The 21,932-nt window shown below is 38.8% G+C and overlaps 1 protein-coding gene across 2 annotated transcripts; it reads right to left on the bottom strand.

Moving 5' to 3' along the window:
- Positions 1-225: 225 nt before the first annotated feature.
- gk5 (glycerol kinase 5) lies at positions 226-21,885 on the bottom strand. 2 transcript variants are annotated; one of them, XM_034137451.1, is made up of 17 exons: positions 21,724-21,885; positions 21,011-21,284; positions 20,242-20,335; positions 19,344-19,419; positions 19,141-19,234; positions 17,777-17,908; positions 17,482-17,557; positions 16,908-16,969; positions 16,740-16,813; positions 16,298-16,358; positions 15,908-16,034; positions 14,512-14,616; positions 10,102-10,196; positions 9,019-9,122; positions 8,872-8,931; positions 6,879-7,012; positions 226-3,771 (listed from the first exon to the last, which is right to left on the bottom strand). In XM_034137451.1, the coding sequence occupies exons 2-17, from the start codon at positions 21,134-21,136 to the stop codon at positions 3,602-3,604; spliced, it is 1,590 nt and encodes a 529-aa protein (XP_033993342.1). In that variant the 5' UTR covers positions 21,137-21,284; positions 21,724-21,885; the 3' UTR covers positions 226-3,601. The 2 variants fall into 2 exon arrangements, with proteins under 2 accessions (XP_033993342.1, XP_033993343.1); XM_034137452.1 differs by lacking the exon at positions 21,724-21,885 and adding an exon at positions 21,563-21,667.
- Positions 21,886-21,932: the final 47 nt, after the last annotated feature.

The raw sequence follows: 21,932 nt of genomic DNA, 5'->3' as shown, positions 1-21,932 counted from the left end.
AAAACACACCCCATTTGTTCTCAGTCACTCCATCTGCAAGCTACCATAGCAACCCTCGCAGTGAGGTCGGTCACATCAATGGGAAGCGATGGCGACACTCATCCAACAGCCTGATAATTCCCCCACGGACAGCACAATTTCCCCAGAGTCCATGTGGAGGTAAAACCTTTTAGGCAGCATCTGCTCCCCGTGTACACACACACTCAAATCAGGACAAGACACTGCTCATCAGTTACGTTGTTTTATTACTACAAAGTACTTTGATTTCAGTAACAAAACATGTTTGTTATTCACCAGCAGCTTGGGCATGACATTCATTTTCTGCATTATGCATAGTATCACTTGGCATAACAAAGCTTTGAAAGAGGATAAGTACGGTGGCCGACAGGGGCAAACGCCTTACAAGACTTCCATCAGGAGAAACCCACTGTAGTTCAAAAAACTATGCAAATAAAAAAATACCAATGTGCCAAAACACAAAGGAAGAAACATCTTCACCAACTTGACAACACATGCACAAGCGCTAACTAAAAGCGCTGCGTAAACAAAACGCTGCAAGAAGCTGAAAACACAACGGAAACCAGGGGACACTAAAAAGTGATGCACACAGCTGGGACCACTTGTTGATGTTTTGGGATGATAAAGTTGGCCAACTGTTACTGGAAACATAACTCAAATGTTTAACATATTATTTTAACACTGTGATTCCTTCCGATATTATTGCAGATCTGCTGTAAGCTAGCTAGCCAATGTAGCCAACCTAGTCAAATCAATGATATATTCAAATAAACTGAAAAACACTTATGAAACAGGCTAACTCGGCGTCATAAAACATGAAAGTAGTACTTGAGCTCCTTGCAGCGCTTTGTTTATGCAGCGCTTTTAGTCAACTGTGTGCATGAGTTGTGTTGGTGGAGATGTTCCTTCAGTTGCATGGATTTTGGCACATTTCAGTTTTGTATTTTTTTTTTGTTTTAGAAGCTGCAGCGCGTTTCTCCTGATATGAGTATTTTGGGACATTGAAACCCGTTTGCCCGTGTCGACCACCTTAGATATGACATCATCAGGAAAGGCACAAACATTTAACGACACCAAGCAAGTACAAGTAAAAGATTCACAGTTGTTATGTTATTTGTTAGCATTTTTATTCTATAAGACGATTAGAATGTGTAACTTTGTCATCTTAGTTCATCAGGTCAAGTTAAAGACTTGAGTCAAAACATCACATGACATTAACATGGCTTTCACCCGGGGAGGAACTCCACATTAAACACAATAATACCTGAAAATAAGGGGTTACAAAACATGGATTGACAAGAAATACACTTTATGTAAAAATGACATGTAATGTATCCTATTTTATGTTTTAAGCAAGTTAATATTGATATCCCCCAGTTAAGTTGAACTACCCATGAGCCTTTCATTTAATATTTCTGTGTGAGACATTGCTACTACAGCAAAGCTACATTTTCTAATCAGATCCCTCCAACAGCCACATTTTACAAAAAATGTTTCCTTTCAAGTGTCGTAAAAGTAGTAAAACCTTGCGGGATTTCCCTCCACAGAGAAAAACACAGACAATTAGATTTTGTTCCAGTCACATTTCAACAATATCATCATCACATTTAAACATAGTTTTTAGATAACATATAAGTTCAAGTACTGTGTAAAGCGAGCAGCTAGAATATATAAAGATACAAATGAAGCTGCTTCTGATTTAAGGACATGTGGATGTACTCTAGTGACACTAACATTTGACATATGTCTTGTCGAGCTGCACGTTTTTCCACGGTGATAAATGTTGATTATTATTTCTCAAAGCCCAAGAAGAAACCCTCAAATGTCTCGTTTGGTCCACAACTAAAACATATTCAGTTTACTGTCACAGAAATCAGAAAATATTCACATTTGAGAAGCTGATAAAAGGTAATCATATTAGTTCATTTGTACGCTTTTGAGATAAAGATATTTAAATAAGTTGTTTAAAGTAATTTATAGTTGACTACTTATCGATCAACAAAGCCTAAATGCTGTTAAGACAAGAAGGAAAAGGGATTTTTAACTAATAAGTGCTTTTATTCATTCTAAATTCCTGCTTCCTATTAAGTGAGCATCATGTGTGAATGTGATTTCAATCCATATTGTGTGGCATGTTGTTGCTATGGCTGTTCATAAATGAAAAAGCTATAAGACAGAGTCATTAGCGCCCCCATGTGGCAGTCAGCATGTACAAATATTATCCAAGCTTGATAAAATAACTGCAATATAAAGAGGCACCAGTGGCTTGAGGTGAGGAATGAATACAAGGATACGGTTCCAATGGCGAGAGGAAATCCAGTACAAAAGGTTGAGTAAACTTCTTAATGAGTAGCACAACTGGAGGCTGGGGTCACCCGTCCTGTCCCGGGACCCTGCCTACGCCCACAGATATCAGTGTGTCTCAGTGTGATGAGAGGAAGACCTTCAGCTGTGTTCCATATTCAAGTAGGAACACATTTTCTGTCATCGCCCTCGAGTGGCTGCTGTTAAAGGTCGCACAGCAGTCACCAAATCATTGAGGTCTACTTTCTTTGTATTGTTCAAGACTAAAGGCCTTCACACACATTTTTCACTCTTCAATATATATGGTTTAAACCGTTGTTTTAATAGAACATTACACTGCGATGATGTACAATTTGTGGAGCTTTTGAGCCACACATAATGGCATTAACCAATCACGTTGTCTGAAAAGGGTTGAGTATATTAATAAAGCAACAACACGGAGGTCAGAACCAGGAAGGCCTCCTTGCGTTCTCACCTTTCACAATAAAAGCCTCGACAATATTCACAGGCGAGTATTCCGCATGTTCGTGTTTAATTAGATTGGAGACACAACTGATGGCTGCTATAGCTTTGATTTACAACAACAAAGATATAGCAGCTATACTCGCAGGTGAATAGAGTCCGTCTTAGGCTTGTATTGATGTTACAGTGTGTAAAGGCCCTATCTTGAATTAGATTAGAGGTAGAGCTGATGGTTGCTATCTCTTAAAACAACAAAGTCAAAGCAACAACACAGAGGCTCCATAATCAGAACCAAGAATCCAGACCCCTTCTTGCTTTTCCACCTTTCACAATAAAGGCCTAAAGCAGACTATATTCGTTTGTAGGCAAAACCCTTCTTGCGTTCTTATCTTTCAAAATAAAAGACGGACTATTTCAGATTTGTGTGTTGTTGGGGTGTGTGGAGGCCTTTTCCCTTAATTAGATTGGAGATATAGCTGATGGTTGCTATGTCTTGAACACAACAACACGGAGGCTCCTTACAACGCAAACCTTTGACCTTTGCCTCGCAGTGGCGTGCTTCATTGCGCCACATTTGCGTATCAGATGAGGCCCCCTCCGCAAGATGAGGCCCCACGCAGTCTGTGTGATCTGCGTGTAGGGAGGGGCAGGCCTGCCTTTCACAATAAAAGCCTAAGACACAATATTTACAGGAGGTTTCACATTTTCGCACCGATCTCACGATGTGTAAACCGTTAATTTAATTTAATTGGAGTCTCATGTATGGATATCCTACTTGTTCAGACTCTGGACCGCCCTCTCTGTGTGTGCGTCCAGGTCACGGCTTGTACCAGTTCATGGAGCGCCTGAGAGCCTTCTCCCAGCTCTGGATGACGGGGATGTACTCCCGACACGGGCTGGAGGCACTGCCGTTGGGAACCCCTTTGGGCAGGAACGCATCGTCAGCTCTTTGCAGCTTCTTCAGCTCCTCTCTGCTCCTCCAATAGCCTGCAGGGAGCACAGAGAACAGAGGGGGACTTAGCAAATAACACAAACACTTAAAAAAAAGGACCTGTGTACAACAGATGAAGGCCTATACACAGGGTTGGGAGGGTCACTTTAATCAGTAAGCTGAGTACCAAAATATAAAAGTAACGCAATCTGATTACTTTCCGTTACTTTTGGATGAACTCAATATCAAATGCAATGCCAATAAATCCAAGGGAAAATACATATCAATAAGATGTTTTTTACCAAAGTGTATTATGTAAGAACAGTGTGACTTTAGAAAAGTAGAAACCAAGATATCTAGGATCAGAAATGATTTGATCTATAGGAAAAGCTGCATTTCCTTCAGCATATTCAGGCAGCAGTCTATACAATCAAACACATGATCACATACTACAGTTTAAAAAAGCAGAAATAAAATCTGAGCTGACAGAAAATGCTCCCTTTTAGTTTAATACACACAGTTAAGCTCACACACACTATTTTATGAACATAGGTTCACCTGCTGAATTAAAAACAGAACAAATGAACCAAAGAAAGTGAAAACCATGAAGCAGATTCAGGCAGTAGGCGTATAGATTCACACTTAAAGTGTTATCCTACAGAACAGTACAGCTTACAGAGAAGAGATAACATCTGATCCTTTACAACAAACACTATATGATCTTTTTAGGTTTTTACTAACATTGTAATCCCGCTAGTCATTCCCTATTTTAGAAATGTAACAGCAATCTGATTTAGTCTTTTTTTAAAGTAACTAAGGGAATACAGTTACATTTTTTAGTATCCTGATTACGTAATCCCGTAACATGTTACTCCCCTAGCCTGCCTATAAACACATAACATGCTTGGCAAAAGAAACTCATTGTGCGTGCCGATTCTTTATTTATTCAACATATACCTCACTGATCCACTTCAAACTAAGTTTTCTCAAACACACATCGCATTATTATTCAGCCACCCACTTCTAGCCCGTTGGAAATCAACTCCTGTGTTTGATTTGATTAAGCGCTGACTAATGTATAACAATCTAATTACATAATGTGAATAATTAAATGGAAAACAGGTTACGTAACGGAGCAGCATTTCAGTCGGCTTCTTCTGCCGCTGCCGGAGTAAAAATAGAATGTTTGATCAGAACTTTTCAAAAGCAACTCAATGTCACAGTCACGTGTTGGGATATAAATAGCAAAGGTAAAGAGTAATATTGAAGCTTGTGTGTCTTGACAGGGCTGATTTTCCTTGTGTTTGCTTGTCTCTTTAAGACACACAGCTTCACAAAACTAACAGAAATGCAAATGTTTCAAATTAACATTCCTGTTGTCCTCGGGTAGAATTTGACCCGTTTTCCTAAATGGTTTTATGTCGAAATAAGAGGTAGTTCCATCTTATTGCCACAAAAATGAATGGTTTCACACTAAGTCACATAGTGAGTGAACAAGTAAAGGAGTTTTTATGTACAAATGACATCCTGTCTAAACATCAGTCAGGCTTCAGAAAGCAACATAGCACCATCACTGCCACAATGAAAGTGGTGAATGACATTACAAGTATTTTAGATAATAAGCAGAGTTGTGCAGCTCTGTTTATTGACCTGTCCAAAGCGTTTGACACCGTCGATCATCACATCTTAAAGCAGAGGCTGGCCAGTATTGGCATATCCAGCCATGCAGTGGGGTGGTTTGTGAACTACCTCTCTGAAAGGTCCCAATGTGTTCATTTTGATGGGCTGTCTTCTGAGTGGTTGAACATTACTAATGGTGTTCCTCAAGGTTCTGTTTTAGGTCCACTTTTATTCTCCATCTACATCAATAGTTTAGGTGAAAATGTGGATGAAGCTACTTTACATTTTTATGCGGATGATACCGTTATGTACTGTGCACGTCCCTCCATTAAGGAGGCGGTTGTTAAATTACAGGCTGTTTTTAACATTATTCAGACTCAGCTCTCTGAACTTAAGCTTCTTTTAAATGTTGAGAAAACCAAGGTAATGCTATTTTCAAAAGCTAAAAAGACACCAGAGCCTGTTTTAGATATTGTTACTATCCAAGGACAAGTACTCCAAGTGGTTGCCTGTTATAAATACCTTGGTATCTGGCTTGATGATTGTCTTACTTTTAAACTTCATGTCAATAACCTGCTTAAAAAGCTGAGGGTTAGGCTAGGTTTCTTTTACAGAAACAAGTCCTGTTTCTCACTTGAGGCCAGGAAAAGGCTAGTCACTGTGACCTTTTTACCTGTGTTGGACTATGGTGATTTGTTGTATAGGAATGCACCTGCCCATTGCCTGAACAAGTTAGGCAGGTTTGCCATCACTTACTGTACGGAGGCTCAGTCATTGGTACACGTTTATTTATAAAGCTTTGTTGGGTAAACTCCCGTATTATATCTGCTCTCTGATAACACAGAGAGTTGCAAGCAGCTATTGTCTGAGATTGCATGATGTAGTATTGTTAGATGTGCCAAGACCAAGGACTGTCTTAGGTAAGACAGCTTTTATGTGCGCAGCTCCACTTCCTTGGAACAATCTTCAGCAAGAATTGAAACTGGGCAATCTCATTCCTCTGCATGTTTTAAAAGCTAGGCTAAATGAAATGCTCGTTGATACTATGGGTACTTGTAAATGTCTATAACTATGTAAATGTATCCTGTAAATATGATGTCCTTTATTGTTTTATGTTTCATGTGGAACCTATATGCTGCAGGTCTCCCTTGAAAAAGAGATCTATGATCTCAATGGGACCATCTGGTTAAATAAAGGTTTGAAATGAAATGAGTTACGTGAAAAAATACGTAATCAGATCACTGTTACATTTCTAAATATTGGGTATTTGTAGCAGGATTACAATGTTACTTAAAAACTAAAAAGCTTAATGAAAGGCAGGTTTTCCTATAAATAAAATCTCTGAGCAGAGGACACATTTCTGATCCTAAATATCTTGGTTCCTTCTTTTCTAAGGTCACATTGTACTGTTGTCTTACATAATACACTTAGTATAAAACATCTTATTGTTGCACAGTTGATGGGAAGACAACAAAAAGCTTAAAAAGCCTACAGCACAATGGATATGTTATGTGTGAGTGTGTGAGTGTGTGTGTCTGCGTACCGACTCCAAGTCCAGCGACGAAAGCGGCCCCTAAGCACGACATTTCGTAGTGGTGGGGTCGGGATATCTTTCTGCCAAACAGGTCTGCAGTCAGCTGCATGACGAAGTTGTTGGAGGAAACGCCGCCATCCACCCTGGGACCGGAAATAACATAGCACACTCAATTACACTGCAACTCACTTTACTGTAACGGTATCAGAGAAATATACACCCCGTAATGCATTGGCAATAAAGCTGGACTGCATTAGCAGAGCACACGAGAGTCCACTCTGTTACGCCCAGTTTCCTGGCTGAAATCCAGACATTATATCAGATATTGCACCGTAAACTGGAACATTAAAAGGTTGTGGGACCACTATGGGAGGTAAACCCCTGTGTATAGGCCTGCCACAAGAATAGCTTTATCCCTTACTGACATCGACTCATCGTATGTTATCTGGACATGATCTTGATCTTTTCTGACCTGTAGTATATACTGCCTGTTGTATTTACGTGCTTGTTTACATAAGAATGTAAGAAATGTAAAAGATAATCCAACCTTTTAACCAACACGTGGCCAGAATTGACCTACTGTTAAGCTGCCTTCACATGATCCACGGTTATCTCCGCTAGTTAGTCTCCTTTCCTATGGTATCCTCCTCCTCCCCTGCTAGCTTGAGCCACTTCCTACAGCTGTTATCTGGCTGGTTGCATGTCAAAAGGTCAGTGGCAATCGAGGTCAAAGTTGAAATAGATTGAACTTTGAGAGCGCCTCTCTGTGACATTTCTTGGAAATGTTCAACATGCTCTCTTCATAGGAAAACAACAGCAACGTCTGTTATAACACTGATCATGTGAAGGCAGCTTAAGACTTGAGGATTGCACACATTTTTGTTTAAAGAGCATGAGAGTCTTCTTTCTTTATTGATTTGGTTGTGTAGATTTATTATATTTATTGTATAAATGATCGTACAATACGTTTTTTATGTTATCAACTTGTCTTGATATTTGAACATTACCCCACACATTTTTTGATTAATTGACTTATCATATGATGAATCAACATGACTGCAAACCTTTTAACGTTGACTTATCGTACGATATATGGACATTACCGCGGCCATTTTTACGCTATCGTGTTATAAACGTGTTATGGACCTAACCCTCTTCATTGAGTGTTATGTTTACATGCATGTTTGTTTGCATAGGAATGTCTCCAGCACTTTAGCCAACATGAGGCCAGAATAAACAACAGGTTTTTTAAACATTAGACTTTGGCATTGCATAGACGTTGTTGCTCAGAGCCAGAGAGTCAATATTATTTATTGTTTTGGCCAAGTGATTTTTTTCTTTATCGTATCACACAATACTTGTACATGTCCTTGAGTATTTTTACATGATATAAATGATGGTCCGCTTTAAGTACATTACCTCATTCATTAATTTTAATTGATTTATCCATCGAAATACGGACATGACCTGGGTAGTTATTACGTGATTGACTTATCGTACGATATATAGACATGACTTCAAGGGTTTTTAAGTTACCGACTTATTGTACAATATGGACAATAATTATTCTTTTCAGGATATCGACATGACCTCGATCATTTTTACATGATCAGTTGATATAGCGACATGACTTTTAAAATATCGACAATACATGGACATTGTTATACGTCACATACTGTATCATACCGCATGATATAGGGATGTGACGTACATGGACATTACCTCCGTTGTTATAAGTCACATACTGTATCATACCGCATGATATAGGGACGTGACGGGATCATTTTTCCTGACCTCATTATAGCCCATTGAGTGATAGTTTACATAGGAATATCTCCAGCTGAGAGCACATTTATTAAATTGGTTTGGATAAAGTGGTAAAATAGTTTTTATATTTCATTTATATGGGATATTAATTTCAATTCTATTCACAAACCAAATCCAATGTCTGGATATTCTTAAGAATATATATGAATTAGAACATTAGGGAAAGAAACTGCACCTGATCTTTGTGATGGGAATATGAGTTTCCCTCAGGGTTGTGTCATATAGCTGCTTGTTCCTGTAAAGAATAAGAAGCGTATGAGGAGATAATATCGATAAGCATGAAGAGAACGAACGGTAAAAAAATCTCTTCAAAGTTTCTCACCTGAAGGCCACAGACTCCAGAATGGCTCGGACCAGATGACTCTTAGTGGTGGAGGGTTTGAGGCCCATGAGGGAGGCACAGGCTTTGGGATCATTCAGAGGAGCCTTTTGGATGAATTAATACAAAAATGTTACATTTCTAAAAGTGAAAAACTGACCTGGTAAGAACAAAAAGGAAAAGAAAATCGAAATGGTCCTAAGGTCTATGCATTAAACACACAATAAGTTGTTTTCTGCCACTAGAGTGTCTCAATCAAACCAGAGGAACAGAGTTAGGTGGCGTTGTGAAGTAGCGTCGGTTACAATGAAGGACTCTTGTCAGGAGGATTTTACAGGAAGCCGAATTGTCCTCAGATGTCTCCTCCTCTCCAAAATAAACAAGTGCGGTAATTAAAACCGGTAAAACACTAACTAAAGCAGTATGACGCTAAATAAAATCAGTGTTTCTCCAGTCCTATCTGGCTGGCGCTTAAATTGCTTAGCAGGTTTAAGACTAAAATCCTTCATCTGGTTAAAATATATAGTTAAAAACCACCAGGATCTAAAATCCTTATAAAAAACAAAAACTGGATACAAAGTCACTTTATGAATTCAGCTTTTAAAATAGTTTATAACATTTGGGGAAAAGTAACTACACAACTTACAACAAAATATATAACTAGGGTTTTTTCTAGACATGTATATGTGGAAATGTTACCTATTTGACCTTTAAAGTGAAATCAGCCTCTGGTCAGATAGATTGCAGTGAACTGTTTTACATGGTGACTGTGTGACATGGTGACATGGTGCTATTTGTGTAACCATTTAAAGAACATTTGATTATGTCATGACATGTATACAAGCTAAGAACATCCAGGACTTACAAGGGCCAGTTCACAATGGAGGGCAAAGGAAAAAGAGAGACACATAACCATGTTACAGAAAGACAAAACAAAAAATAAAAATAAATCCATGCTCATATTAGTTCAAATCTATAAATGCTACTGTAAGTACATGTGTTGTTTTGCTTTATTGCTGTAATTTGTACACACGTGTTTATAAAAGTACATAGATTTGTATTTGACATTATCACACAATAGTCTACCTGCAGGCCGTTGAAGGAGGGAACGAAGCACACTCCGTCTGAGTCGCTGACACTGTAAGCCATGTCGCTGGTCTCCTGGACGTCAGAGAAGAGCTCTGCAACACACACACACAGCTTTCACACACACCCTCTGAATCTGTCACTCGCTAATATATTCAGTGTAAGGAAGATTTTCTCTCAAACCTGGATCATTTAGATCAGGGGTTTTCAAAGTGTGGGAAGGTGAGCCTCCCCTCAGAGAACATAAGAACAGCCGCGCCCCCCCTCCCAATTATTATTGCTATTATTATTATTATTATTATTATTATTATTATTATTATTATTATTATTATTATTATTATTATTATTGTTGCTATAATGCAGGGGTATTCAATTGCATTTCAAAGAGGTCCAGTGAGAGAACATGTCATTAAATGCTCTGTTTTCGCTGTCTACCTTCCTCTTTTTTGAGCACGCCATTTGAAATGACTCACTGCTGTTTCTCTCCTCTTGTCTCGTCTCTCTGTGAGTGTTTGAGTGCTGACTCACTGACTGCACCCATTTGATTGGCTGAGTAGTGTCACCTCCTTAAAACATTAAACAATAACTTTTAAAAACCTTTTTATCTTTATGTTTTAAACATTTCTTTTAAACATTTTGGACATTTTAAACATCATGGTGGATAAATCCATATATGCTCCCGGCAACACACTGAACGTCAACTTTGCCTCCTTATTACACTCAGCCCTACTTTCGTGGGAACAATGAGTCTGGGTCTTTGATGCGCACAGACGGATGATGCGGGGATGCAATGTAGACAGGAATAAACGCAGATCATCCTCTGGCTGCAGCCTTGACCGGTACTTGTCAAAGTGGAAACGGCCCGCTGAACGGACCTCTGTCAGCTGTCAACGCAACTTAAATGATGCCGTTTAAAAACATAAAAAATAAAGGGCGGTGCCGGCCGTCAGCGAACCGAGCCGGCCGTCAACGGCCCGCTGACGACCGGCCGTTCTGTGATTCTCCAGAACACACAGATGGCCAGTCCGCCCCTGGGTGGAGGTGAAGGGAATGAGCACTTTTACAGCCTTTTTGGCGAGGTGGGGGAACTCGGTCTCCACAGACAGCCAAAAGTGTGCAAGTGACACTTTACTCGTCTTTTTCTCGTTATTTTGTTCTCACGCTGCGCCTCCCCTGAAGCTTTCTGGCGCCCCCCCAGGGAGGCGCGCCTCACACTTTGAAAACCGCTGATTTCGATGATTCCAGCATTGTGTTTTTGTCCTCATGTATGGACAAAGATTGATTAAAGAATATAAATGTGTTAATCTTTCTTTAAAAAGAGTTGAAAGCAGCAGTTGTTATTAAATAAGTCAGAGCTTGACTTCACTTAATCACTGGGTAATTGTAAACATGTTGCTCTACTCTGAAATGCATTTAGTTTGTACCATTAGTTTCCCTTTGTCATATATCTGTGTTTATTATGTCTTAATATTAGTTGTTTTTTTAACTTGTAAATGTTTCTGTTTGGATCCTATTACATTAAATCAGACGCACTTTATACACCTCAAATTGGGAAATTGTTTTGTCACTGCAGCAGAAAGTTAACAAGTAGTTAACACAAGTTAAGAATATACCAAAATACAAATAAACAGTAAATATAAATACTTTAAAAGTAGAAAGGATGTATATCAATAGAGTATCTAAAGCAGGGGTGCCCAACCTTTTTTGAACCGAGAGCTACTTTTAAAGTTGCCAGTCTGCCGAGATCTACCAGTCCAAATAGAGAGGCGTAGAAGTGTGTATTTACCAGGTAAATACACACTTCTACTTGTATAAAACTGACCGTTGTACGATTAATACTTCATAAAATACTGCAGATCCTTTCTCTTACCTCTTTCTAATCTACACACACACAAGTATTTAACTGAAGTTACACAACAGTGTTGTTGATACAGAGTTGGGAGTGTATTCACACGTCACAAACTACAGTGGGTCATGTTTTCAAGAAACAATGAACAGTGCTGCCACATATGATACAGGAAAAAAAGAAAATACTCTGAACCCTTTCTTTGCCATTATATACAAATAGTGTTGCTACAAAAGTATAAATTAGTTTTACTAATAAGACAACTCAGATCTGAAGATACACAGGAATCTGCTGCCAAAGTGCAATAAAAGAGACAAAATGAATAGAATCAAACCCTTTTTTTTTGTTGCAGAGCATAAAAAGAAATGCCTTTAAAATAGGATGCATTGGGATATATATTTTTTAAATCCTCTGGAGCAGAGAGAGGAGCTGTGGATTGTTGTTATTGATTAATGCATCAGTGTTTCTTAAGGCCCAGACACACCAGGCCGAAATCGGCCGTCTTCGTTAGTCGGACGACGAAGCGTGCCCTGTCGCCCAAACTCAATTTGGTGTGTCCCGAACCGTCGGCCGTGACACGCCTTATTTGGCCTTTCACGGCCGGCGCATGTTGAATCAGCCGTGCGTCGGACACAGGCAGTCGGACCAAGAAATCACTCTGATTGGCTGTTCAGCTAGCGAAGCAGTGCATGAGAAGCGAAACGGTTGCTTGAGAATGTCTTCCACAAGCAACACTCCAATGGCTGATAGCTCCAGTACCGCACGAAACATGTTTTCGATGGACGAGAGCGAAAATGGAACGCACACGCTATTTGTTGTTTGTTTAGATCACGCAGTCTGTTCTTCTTCTCTGTCTTCCGGTTGTTGCCTCTTTTGAATGACGAATACACACTACCGCCGCCTGCTGGTAAGGAGAGTTATTGCCACTCACGCATGCGCAGTTCGTACGTGCTCGGCTGAAGTCTTTGCGGTGTGTTCCAGTGAGACACATGGCCAAGACGCAGGAGAACACGGCGACGCAACAGTCGGCGTCGGCGTTTAGTTTATTTAATAAAAGAGCACATGTTCAATGTGAAAAGTGACAGTAGATATAGATTAGTTGCAATTTGGTGCTATATATATATACATTTTTTTTTTTTATTAAAAAAAACCCATTATAATTTATTTATTTTTTAAACACCTTCAATTTCAGGGTCTTGGAGGGCGCGCAGCCCTCATATAATCATATGGTGATTTGATATATATAAATGCACCTGCCCATTGCCTGGAAAGGTTAGATGCCGCCTATCACAGTGCTCTGAGATTTGTTACTAACTGTAAAGCACTTACTCATCACTGTACCCTGTATGCCAAGGCAGGTCTGCCTTCACTTACTGGTCGGAGGCTCAGTCATTGGTACATGTTCATATATAAAGCCATGCTGGGTAAACTACCGACTTATATATGCTCTTTGATCTCACAGAGAGTGGCAAGTAGCTATTGCCTGAGATCACAGGATGTGTTTTTATTACATGTGCCAAGTGCTAGGACTGTTTTAGGTGCTAAAGCTTTTATGTGCGCTGCTCCTCTGGCTTGGAACACTATGCAATTTTTTTTTTAAACTGAGCATTTTGATTCCCTTGCATCATTTTAAAGCACGGCTGGATGAAATGTTATTAGATACCTGTCATTGTGAATAGGTTGCTAATTTATACCCCTGTAATTATGTTGTGATGTCCTTTTTGTTTTCTGTTGTTTTTATGTGTAACCAATGTACCGCAGGTCTCCCTTGAAAAAGAGATCGTTGATCTCAATGGGATTTTTCACCTGGTTAAATAAAGGCTACAAACAAGATGAGACAGATGGACTTAGAATTGGAATAGATAAAAAAATAATCATCCTCCCACTCGGAGTGAAAATTATATATTTTGGGCTTTTTTGCTTCTGCCATAATTGCGGTCTTGTGTGCGGACTGTCACTCCTGTTGCCACGGACAACGTAAGCGAACTAGTGCCCACTGCCCACCAGCCACGCCCCGACACATGGGGTCACGCCGATCACAAAGCTTTGATGCGTTCAAGTGCATTATTCTGGCACAGGAAGATTATGTTATAGGACATTAACGATAAAACAGAATATTGTTGTTCTATTTTTAGACACATCTCGCGATCGACTGGGAATCTGGGAAATACTATTTAATAGACAATTCTACTACAAACACAGAAAAATATAAACATATGATACTAGACATTGCAAAAGTGTGCTGCAGCTTTTTACATTTTGAAAGTAATACAAGTTGTCATTTCCTGTGTTTAGTGTCCTGGCCCCTATTCTAAAGCTTCTTATACTGTAATGATAGAGACATGTCCCATTTCACATGTCTCTATCATGTCTTATGAGTGTATGTGTATTTTAAACTGTTTGTGAATCAAAATGAATTGAATATAAACGTATACAAAAATAATAATAATACAATTAAAATAGGTTTGAACTACTGACCATAATTCCTTGCAAATAACATGAAATAAATAATAATCAGGTGTCTCACCCAGCAACATGAAATAAATAATAATCAGGTGTCTCACCCAGCTCCTGAGCCCATTTGATGGCGGTGCCTGTGTCCGCTGCATTGCCCTCAGCCAGGTACACCACCTCTGGGCCGATCTTCCATGCCACCAGAGGATACAGACCTGGGGACAGACAATAGCTTTGTTGGTATGGATACATTTAGACAGAGCACTGACAACTTCAGGGGGACCCATTTTAATTTTGTGGGAATTATTATTATTCTTTTCCCCATGAAATTGCAGTTGTAAGGGCCTGAAGTTGCTTTCTTTTTTTAATTTAAATTAAATTAAAGTATTTTGTGTTTATACGTATATAAACAAAAGTGATACATATAACAGGACAGAAAGGACACACTACTCTTTAACTCACAATATGTGTTTTTCTGCCAATAGGGGTTTCCTCAATCAAAACATCAACAAAGTACAGCTTATAGGTGTTGTGAAGGAGCGTGGAATCATGTTTGTCGTTTGGTCAGCTTCTCACAGATATGGTTTCTTAATTCTTCATTGTTCAGGAGGTTTTTACCAGCAGCCAAATGATCCGCAGGTCTGCTCATCTCAAAACGGACAGATATACTACATACACCTACAGTAGTTATCCACACAAACACGTGCATATCTATGTATGTATAAGTGTTTTCTTTCTATAAAAATATAGTATGAGGGCAATACTGTGGCGCTGATCTTGTATATAAGATATATCAATTCTCGCAAGAACATGACGCCTGTATACAAGATGGCGCTGCGAACGCAAAACAACGCAACGTCGCAGCTGTCACTGCCGTCCGACCGTCTATTTGACACGATTTTCATAGTAATCATACAGTTTTTGATGAGCAGAAATATTGTTTTCTGGCATCACTTTAACATTTTACGGGGAAAATTGGCATTTTGGTATGAGGGCGCACGCCGAAAGTAATACCTGAGCAGTTACCCGGTTTGAATAAAACCCTGATGTACACACATTCATAATCATATCAAACTGTAATGAATTCCCTGAGAAAAATTCAATAGTTTAAATAGAAAAATATGCCCTTAACAAAAGTATATTACTGTATATTTTTTGGGCCAGAGAGTGCATTTATTGGAGATAGTGTTGAAAGGGGGAGATAGAGGGGAGGACACTGCCTGAAATGTTCTGCGGGCTCAGAAGTAGAACTCGTGTACTTGGCAGCGGACACTGCATATGGCCGTCAGCTCTAACCACTGAACTATCCGGAGGCTCAGTGACAAATTAAATGTTATTCCTCCATTGTGTATATATTGTAAACTAAGAAGATCCAATAACTTAACCCAAAAGATACAATACTTAAAACACTTTTCCAAAGTGGAGCCACAGAGGGACCATTCCAACAGTTTGTCCTTGCTCTGGAGTAGATGGAATACATAATGTTGTGAATATATTTAGCTTCACCTGCTGACGATGTATGTGGTGTATTCCCGGTGTTGATGTCCATGAAGGTGCCGGTTCCCATGGTGATCTTGACATCACCAACATCAAAGCAGCACTCTCCAAACATGGCTGCCTGCTGGTCCGCCATCTATATAGAGACATGAGTATGTTGTTAAAGGAAAAATGTTTAGATCTAAGGCCATCACTGTTACAGAAAGCAGGGCCTGTCTCCAGCAGGATTTGTCATGTTGTTGCCCTCAGAAAACCTGTGCTGATGATTACCAATAACTTGGCATAAGTTCCATTTTAAAACATAATGGCGGTGACATGAACTTGGACACGCTGGCTTAACTGGAATGCAAATGTTGTAATAAATGTTTCTGATTTCACCGTCTGACCTTAGCCACTCACCACTGACATGATGGGGATGGGCAGACCGAATATGGACGGGTCTGTGCATCCAAAGTCATAGCTGGAAGCATGGGGAGAGAGCAGAGACAACACATACACAGTGGACATTTCCATAAATTGTATTAAGTACAATATGTTAACTCTTGTGCAAACAGAAATGTTCTTTTTTTCCAATGAAAAACAAAATAATCAGACTTTACTCTATGGGTGAAATAAGAATGTTTATTTTGAGTTGAAGAACTTTATCTACCTTATTTGTTTTTTCAGCCTTTTGTAAATTAACTATCATTTTTATGGTCAATAATAGATTGTCTGGGATTATTGAGTTTGATTATTGTTTGCTTTTTTGTTTATACAAAGAGTTTGTGTTTTATCTTTAATTCTTCAAAAACACACTACAGGAAGCAGAATAGGGTCTCTTCGAAGGTAATGGTTAACTCACCTAGTGTTTTCTATTTTGGGGAAAATAGAGAGAGGTATAGAAACCATAGAGCTGAGAAAGCTACTCCAACACATCTGTGAAAAAGGTATATAAGATTAAAGGATGTGAATATTTAAACTTCACACCAAAACAGAAATAAACAGTAAACAAACTTGACAAACATCACACCTGGAAGGCGTCGAAAATTCCTGTAGAACTGGCATTGGAGTAATCTGTGGCATGGACTTGCCCTGAAACATAATCATTGTCACAGATGAACACATCACACAACCACTCTTCAAAAAGGTACAACAAAACGTACTAGTGCTCCAAGGCCTTTTCCCAACCCCTCTTGTCCCACAGGAGTTAAATGAAAAATGTTAGCCAATCAGTGATGCAATAGTGATGCAATAGTGATGCAATAGGACAAAGAACATTCTGTTGAGGACAGAAAATTCTGTTCAGGACTTAACATCCTGTTCTAGTTTCAATATGAAATACAATCAACAAATTATAGATGACTGTACTGTTCTTATGAAAAATGTTAGCCAATCAGTGATGCAATAGTGATGCAATAGGATAAAGAACATTCTGTTGAGGACAGAAAATTCTGTTCAGGACTTAACATCCTGTTCAGGACTTAACATCCTGTTCTAGTTTCAATATGAAATACAATCAACAAATTATAGATGACTGTACTGTTCTTATGAGGAATGGCAATAAACAACATTCATATGTGCTTCACTTAACACGCTACACCCACCTTTGGTGAGTTTGAACAGCAGCCAGGTGTCGATTGTTCCAAAGCAGCAGTTGCCTTTATTTGCCGCCTGACGAATCTGGAAGAGGAACGAAATATGATGAGGGTGAAAGAAATAAAGAACAAGGAAGGACTGATAATATAATCCAGCCGCTCCCTGTTTGCTGGAATGGTATGATTTTCTTCTTCTTTTTATATTAATCCCTTTTGACAGGAACAATTAAGGAGGCTGGCTCTAGGTTTGATGTTCTGTCAGTCACTGGATTAAACTGTCAGCTCTTCACACGCACACACACACCTGCTTGTAGTGTGTGAGGGCCCAGACGAGGCGGAAGGTTACATGTTGAGGGGAGAAGAGGAGACGACTTGCTGCCAGCAACCGTTTCTGTCTGGTGAAGAAGTAGAGCACCTTCATCACGCCCTGGATGGCCTGTAGTTGTCAGAGATAGAAATGGCATTACATACATAACAAAGGAACATGATTATCAGCACTGATACAGTCGTTGCTTGTCAAACATTTATTGAGCAGGTCTCCCTTGAAAAAGAGATCAATGATCTCAATGGGATACACCTGGATAAATAAATAAAAATCAAGGCTGCATTCAAATAGTTATAAAGTTCAATGATCTCATCTCCTTAAATGCACTGTTCAAGTTTCAAGGCTTTTATTGTCCTTCGTACATAACTACAGTGTAGTTATGTCGATGAAAATCTTAGGTCACAGGCTCCTCCAACAGTGCAACACAATAAAACAGATAAAATAGTGCAAGTAAATACAAATAAAAACAAATAGAATAGAATAGAAATAGTGCAATCAGAGTCTATATACAAGTAATTGGAATATGATATATTAGATAAATAATTTGTAAGTTGCAAACAGGTGAATGTTATGGATGTTCTAGTTCAGGTGTTTAACAGTTCACCCGGAAATGGAATATTCTATTCCGTATCTCAATTTGGATACTTCCTTTAGTACACTATACCTTGTACACTGTGAACACTTGCAAAGTGTGGGTACAAATGGGTAGTTTTGTCTCAAATGTTGCAAAGCTGCTGTGCCCTCACTAGAAGTGACGATTGCGTTGTTAGCTTGTAGGTAGCTAGCTAGCTAGCATTGTTGCAAATCATTACAGACTGCTCATTTAAATTAACAGTGGCTTCCCACACTAGTATTGTGGTGCTCTTATTAAATCGTGAAAAATACCCACATATATTAATATAGCTGTGTTCACCTGAGCAACTGAAATTGTGGTTGGTTGTGCCACTTTTATTGGCTAAAATGGCGATCGTTGAGTGAGAGACGGGAACACTGATCCACATTCAACTTCATGCACTCAAAATAGCTAATCTAAGTACAAAAGTACGCAAATTGAGACACAGCACTAGTCCATTAGTACGTGTATGCATCCTACTGAGTGGTTTTACTGTTAGCAGGTATATTTAGCTAGAAAGAAAAAAGGTTCCTAAATGAATCTGATTTCAACAAGTTATGTGGATTATAGGTCATATTGTCATGGTTCTTTTTGAAAGAGACATTCCTGTTGAGTTTTTCAAATATATAGAGTACGCATTTGAGTATATATACTATATACTACGTGAGGCGACGTTCCGTCGGGACGTATTCTTTGGTGTCAGTTTGGTGTGTAGAGGCTTAAGACTCACCGTCATTGTGCAGGATCTGTTCCAGGTCTTCACCAAATCTGCAGCTCTCTGATCCTGCCAGCTGATGAAGTTGTGGAAAGGAATTCCCGTTCTCCTGTCAAAGTGAAAGTGAAAGGAACATGTGTTTTACAGCAGTTGTCTTTAAAGTGAAAACGACTTTATTGGATGTAATTGGATTTATTCATTTATTCATGATTATTCACCTGTCCCATGTTGTGAAAGTGCCTCTTTGAGTGGAGATGCCCAGGGCCTCTATCTGACGCATGTGAACTCCTGCATCTACATGAGCAGAGCAAAACAATCATTAAAAGAGTTGCACTGGGGAATAGGGAATAGGAACTGACGCACAGGGATTATTGTGTGCTTTCTAAGGACAGAGACAAGTGCACCCTGTACATAAATGGGTTGGGTGAATTGGGTAAATAAATGGTAAGTGTTCTGGGTTCAATAAAATTTCTTAACAATGCCAAATTATTACTTCAGTCAGCTCTTCAAATTTGGAAAAACCGGCCAGTTCAAAGTGTCCGGTTGGTTGTGAGCACTTTCACATTTCAATATGTAATCTTATATACTGTGATCCATTAAATTAAAGGACAGGATACCCTTATTAAGGATGTTATTTATTGCAGGGAGGCTTATTTGATTTTATTGAACAGTAGCCAGGTCGGTTGTACTCAAGGAACCGGCAATTCAGTGAATGTTTGCCAGCCTTTCGCTTTATTTGCTCTCTTTGAAAAAATAAATACTACATAAAGCTGAGACTACCAGCATACCAGAGGACGTGAGAGTGGCAGTGTTTACACTTTTTTAAATTTTGTTTTATTTAGTCTTGTTTTATTAACTTCTATATAAATTAAGTTCAGTTGATATGACGTGTTATTATTAATCATCAATTGATTGGAAGGGGGGGTAGTATTTTCTTTTGTCTGTGAAGCACTTCATGTTACATTTTGTTTATGAAAAGCGCTCTATAAATAACGTTTCATTCATTTAACATGCATTTGGTTAGTAACATATTTACAATATGCATTGCAGCTATTAACATGTAAAATGAATCACATCCAGTCTATCTCCTTAGTATGTGTAGTAACAGGACTGTACCTTGCACAGCTCCCTTGACCACAGTGATAAACCCTTCCCATATTGCTTCTGGCTCCATTTCCACATGTCCTACCTCTGGATACAAGGGAACCACCTGAATCACAATCGTAAACAAATATTCGGTTTAAACGCTTTGTTGTATTGGTGAATAATATAAACAAAGTAAGAAAAAATTGAAATACAAAAATCAAGAAACATAAATAGAATGAGAATAAAACTACAAAAATAAATTTCAAAATACTATTAAAAATGTACAATATATCTGAATAAAAATAAAAGAGAAGAGTAGTTTTGGATAACTAGTACTTTTGTGCATAAATGTAGAAAACTGTAGGACTTTGCAAAGGAAACATATAGATCAGCCTTATTATAATCTAGTACAAGTGTGTATGTGTTGAATGTAGAGACTGATGCAATGAAAAATAATTGAAAGTAAGTTAAAAAAAAATCAACTAACATAAATAAAGATCACAAGAAAACTACACAAAATATAAGAAATCTTACATTTCCATTGTTTACATATGTATCTGAATTCAAATGAAAGAGCTGTGCAGTTTTTAGAAGTAGTTTTGTGCAGAATGCTTAAAATTGTACAAAGAATGTGCGAAGGTTAACAGACTTAAGTATAAATAATATGTACAGAGAAATATATCGTTATAAACATGTAATGTATCCTTGATAACATATTAGCAAAAGAAAACAGAAAGTCCAGCACCAAAATAATCTAGGTCTGTGTTCAAGACATGTAAAGCGAGAAATAGATGCATACCATGGTGGAGCATGACCCTCGGATTTCTGCCTCCTTGTCATAGACATGACATCTGATCGAAGTAGTCCCGACATCCACAGACAAAATGAAACTCTCATTAGTAAAACCGTTCCTGTGGCTCCCCATGGTGAACACTTCTTTCCTGCTTGTCCTCAAACCAGTCCACCACCCTCCATGGTCAGCTCGCACTGGCCCTGTCTACAGCCTGGGAGCTGACGTGGGGGAGGCTGTAACCCGAACTTCGCACCGCAGTTTATTCGAAGTCCAGTTCTACCTGTTTGAGACCAGTTTCAATGTAATAAATGTCCTGTGTAAAACCACCACAGAGAGGTGTGTCTACAATACATTTCCTAGATGGCATGCTTCACTTAAAAACTCACATTGATTAAGTATAAAAGAAGCATTAAAAAGTAAATCCAAGAGACAATCAGGGCTAAAATATTAGTTATAACATAGTCTAATATTAGTTATAAAAGAGTCATTACAATGCTACTGTGTGAGTTGTACAAACACATCGATAATACACAACATGTACAAAATAAATGCTCTTACAAGTTATTCTGCAAGTCAAAGTAATACTCAGTCAGTCTGTGTAATGTAGGGCCATGTGGAGAGCTGAAACACATCACCGCTGAAGTAGCAGTCAACCGTGTCACGTTTAGGTGCTAACGTAACTAAGCTAGCTTTAAGAAAAAATACATTTGAGCGGTTACCTGCTTCGAAAACACTTCCAACTAGGTTTTCTCTCTGCTAACATCTTTCCCCTGCTGCTACCCAATAGTTCCCAAATGTGTGCACTGCTCACAGCAGTGATGTCGAAATACTGGAGAATATGTGGCGGGGGGCACTGGCGGGGGAGATTCCGTTCAGTTGTTGTTGTGCATACGCCAAAAAAATGAAATACTTACAGGCATCCGTTAGT

This window comes from Trematomus bernacchii, unplaced genomic scaffold (assembly GCF_902827165.1).
Source record: "Trematomus bernacchii unplaced genomic scaffold, fTreBer1.1, whole genome shotgun sequence".
NCBI lineage: Eukaryota > Metazoa > Chordata > Actinopteri > Perciformes > Nototheniidae > Trematomus > Trematomus bernacchii.
This window is presented reverse-complemented; position numbering and strand designations above follow the sequence as displayed.

Bases quoted from the DNA above. Each gene is read 5' to 3' on its own strand.
- gk5 (XM_034137451.1), bottom strand. From the start codon at position 21,136: ATGGGGAGCCACAGGAACGGTTTTACTAATGAGAGTTTCATTTTGTCT. The intron at 19,235-19,343 runs GTGAATAATCAT...TCACTTTGACAG, and splicing joins ACTTTCACAACATGGGACAG to GAGAACGGGAATTCCTTTCC. The intron at 16,035-16,297 runs GTGAGTGGCTAA...GTCTCTATATAG, and splicing joins CCATCCCCATCATGTCAGTG to ATGGCGGACCAGCAGGCAGC.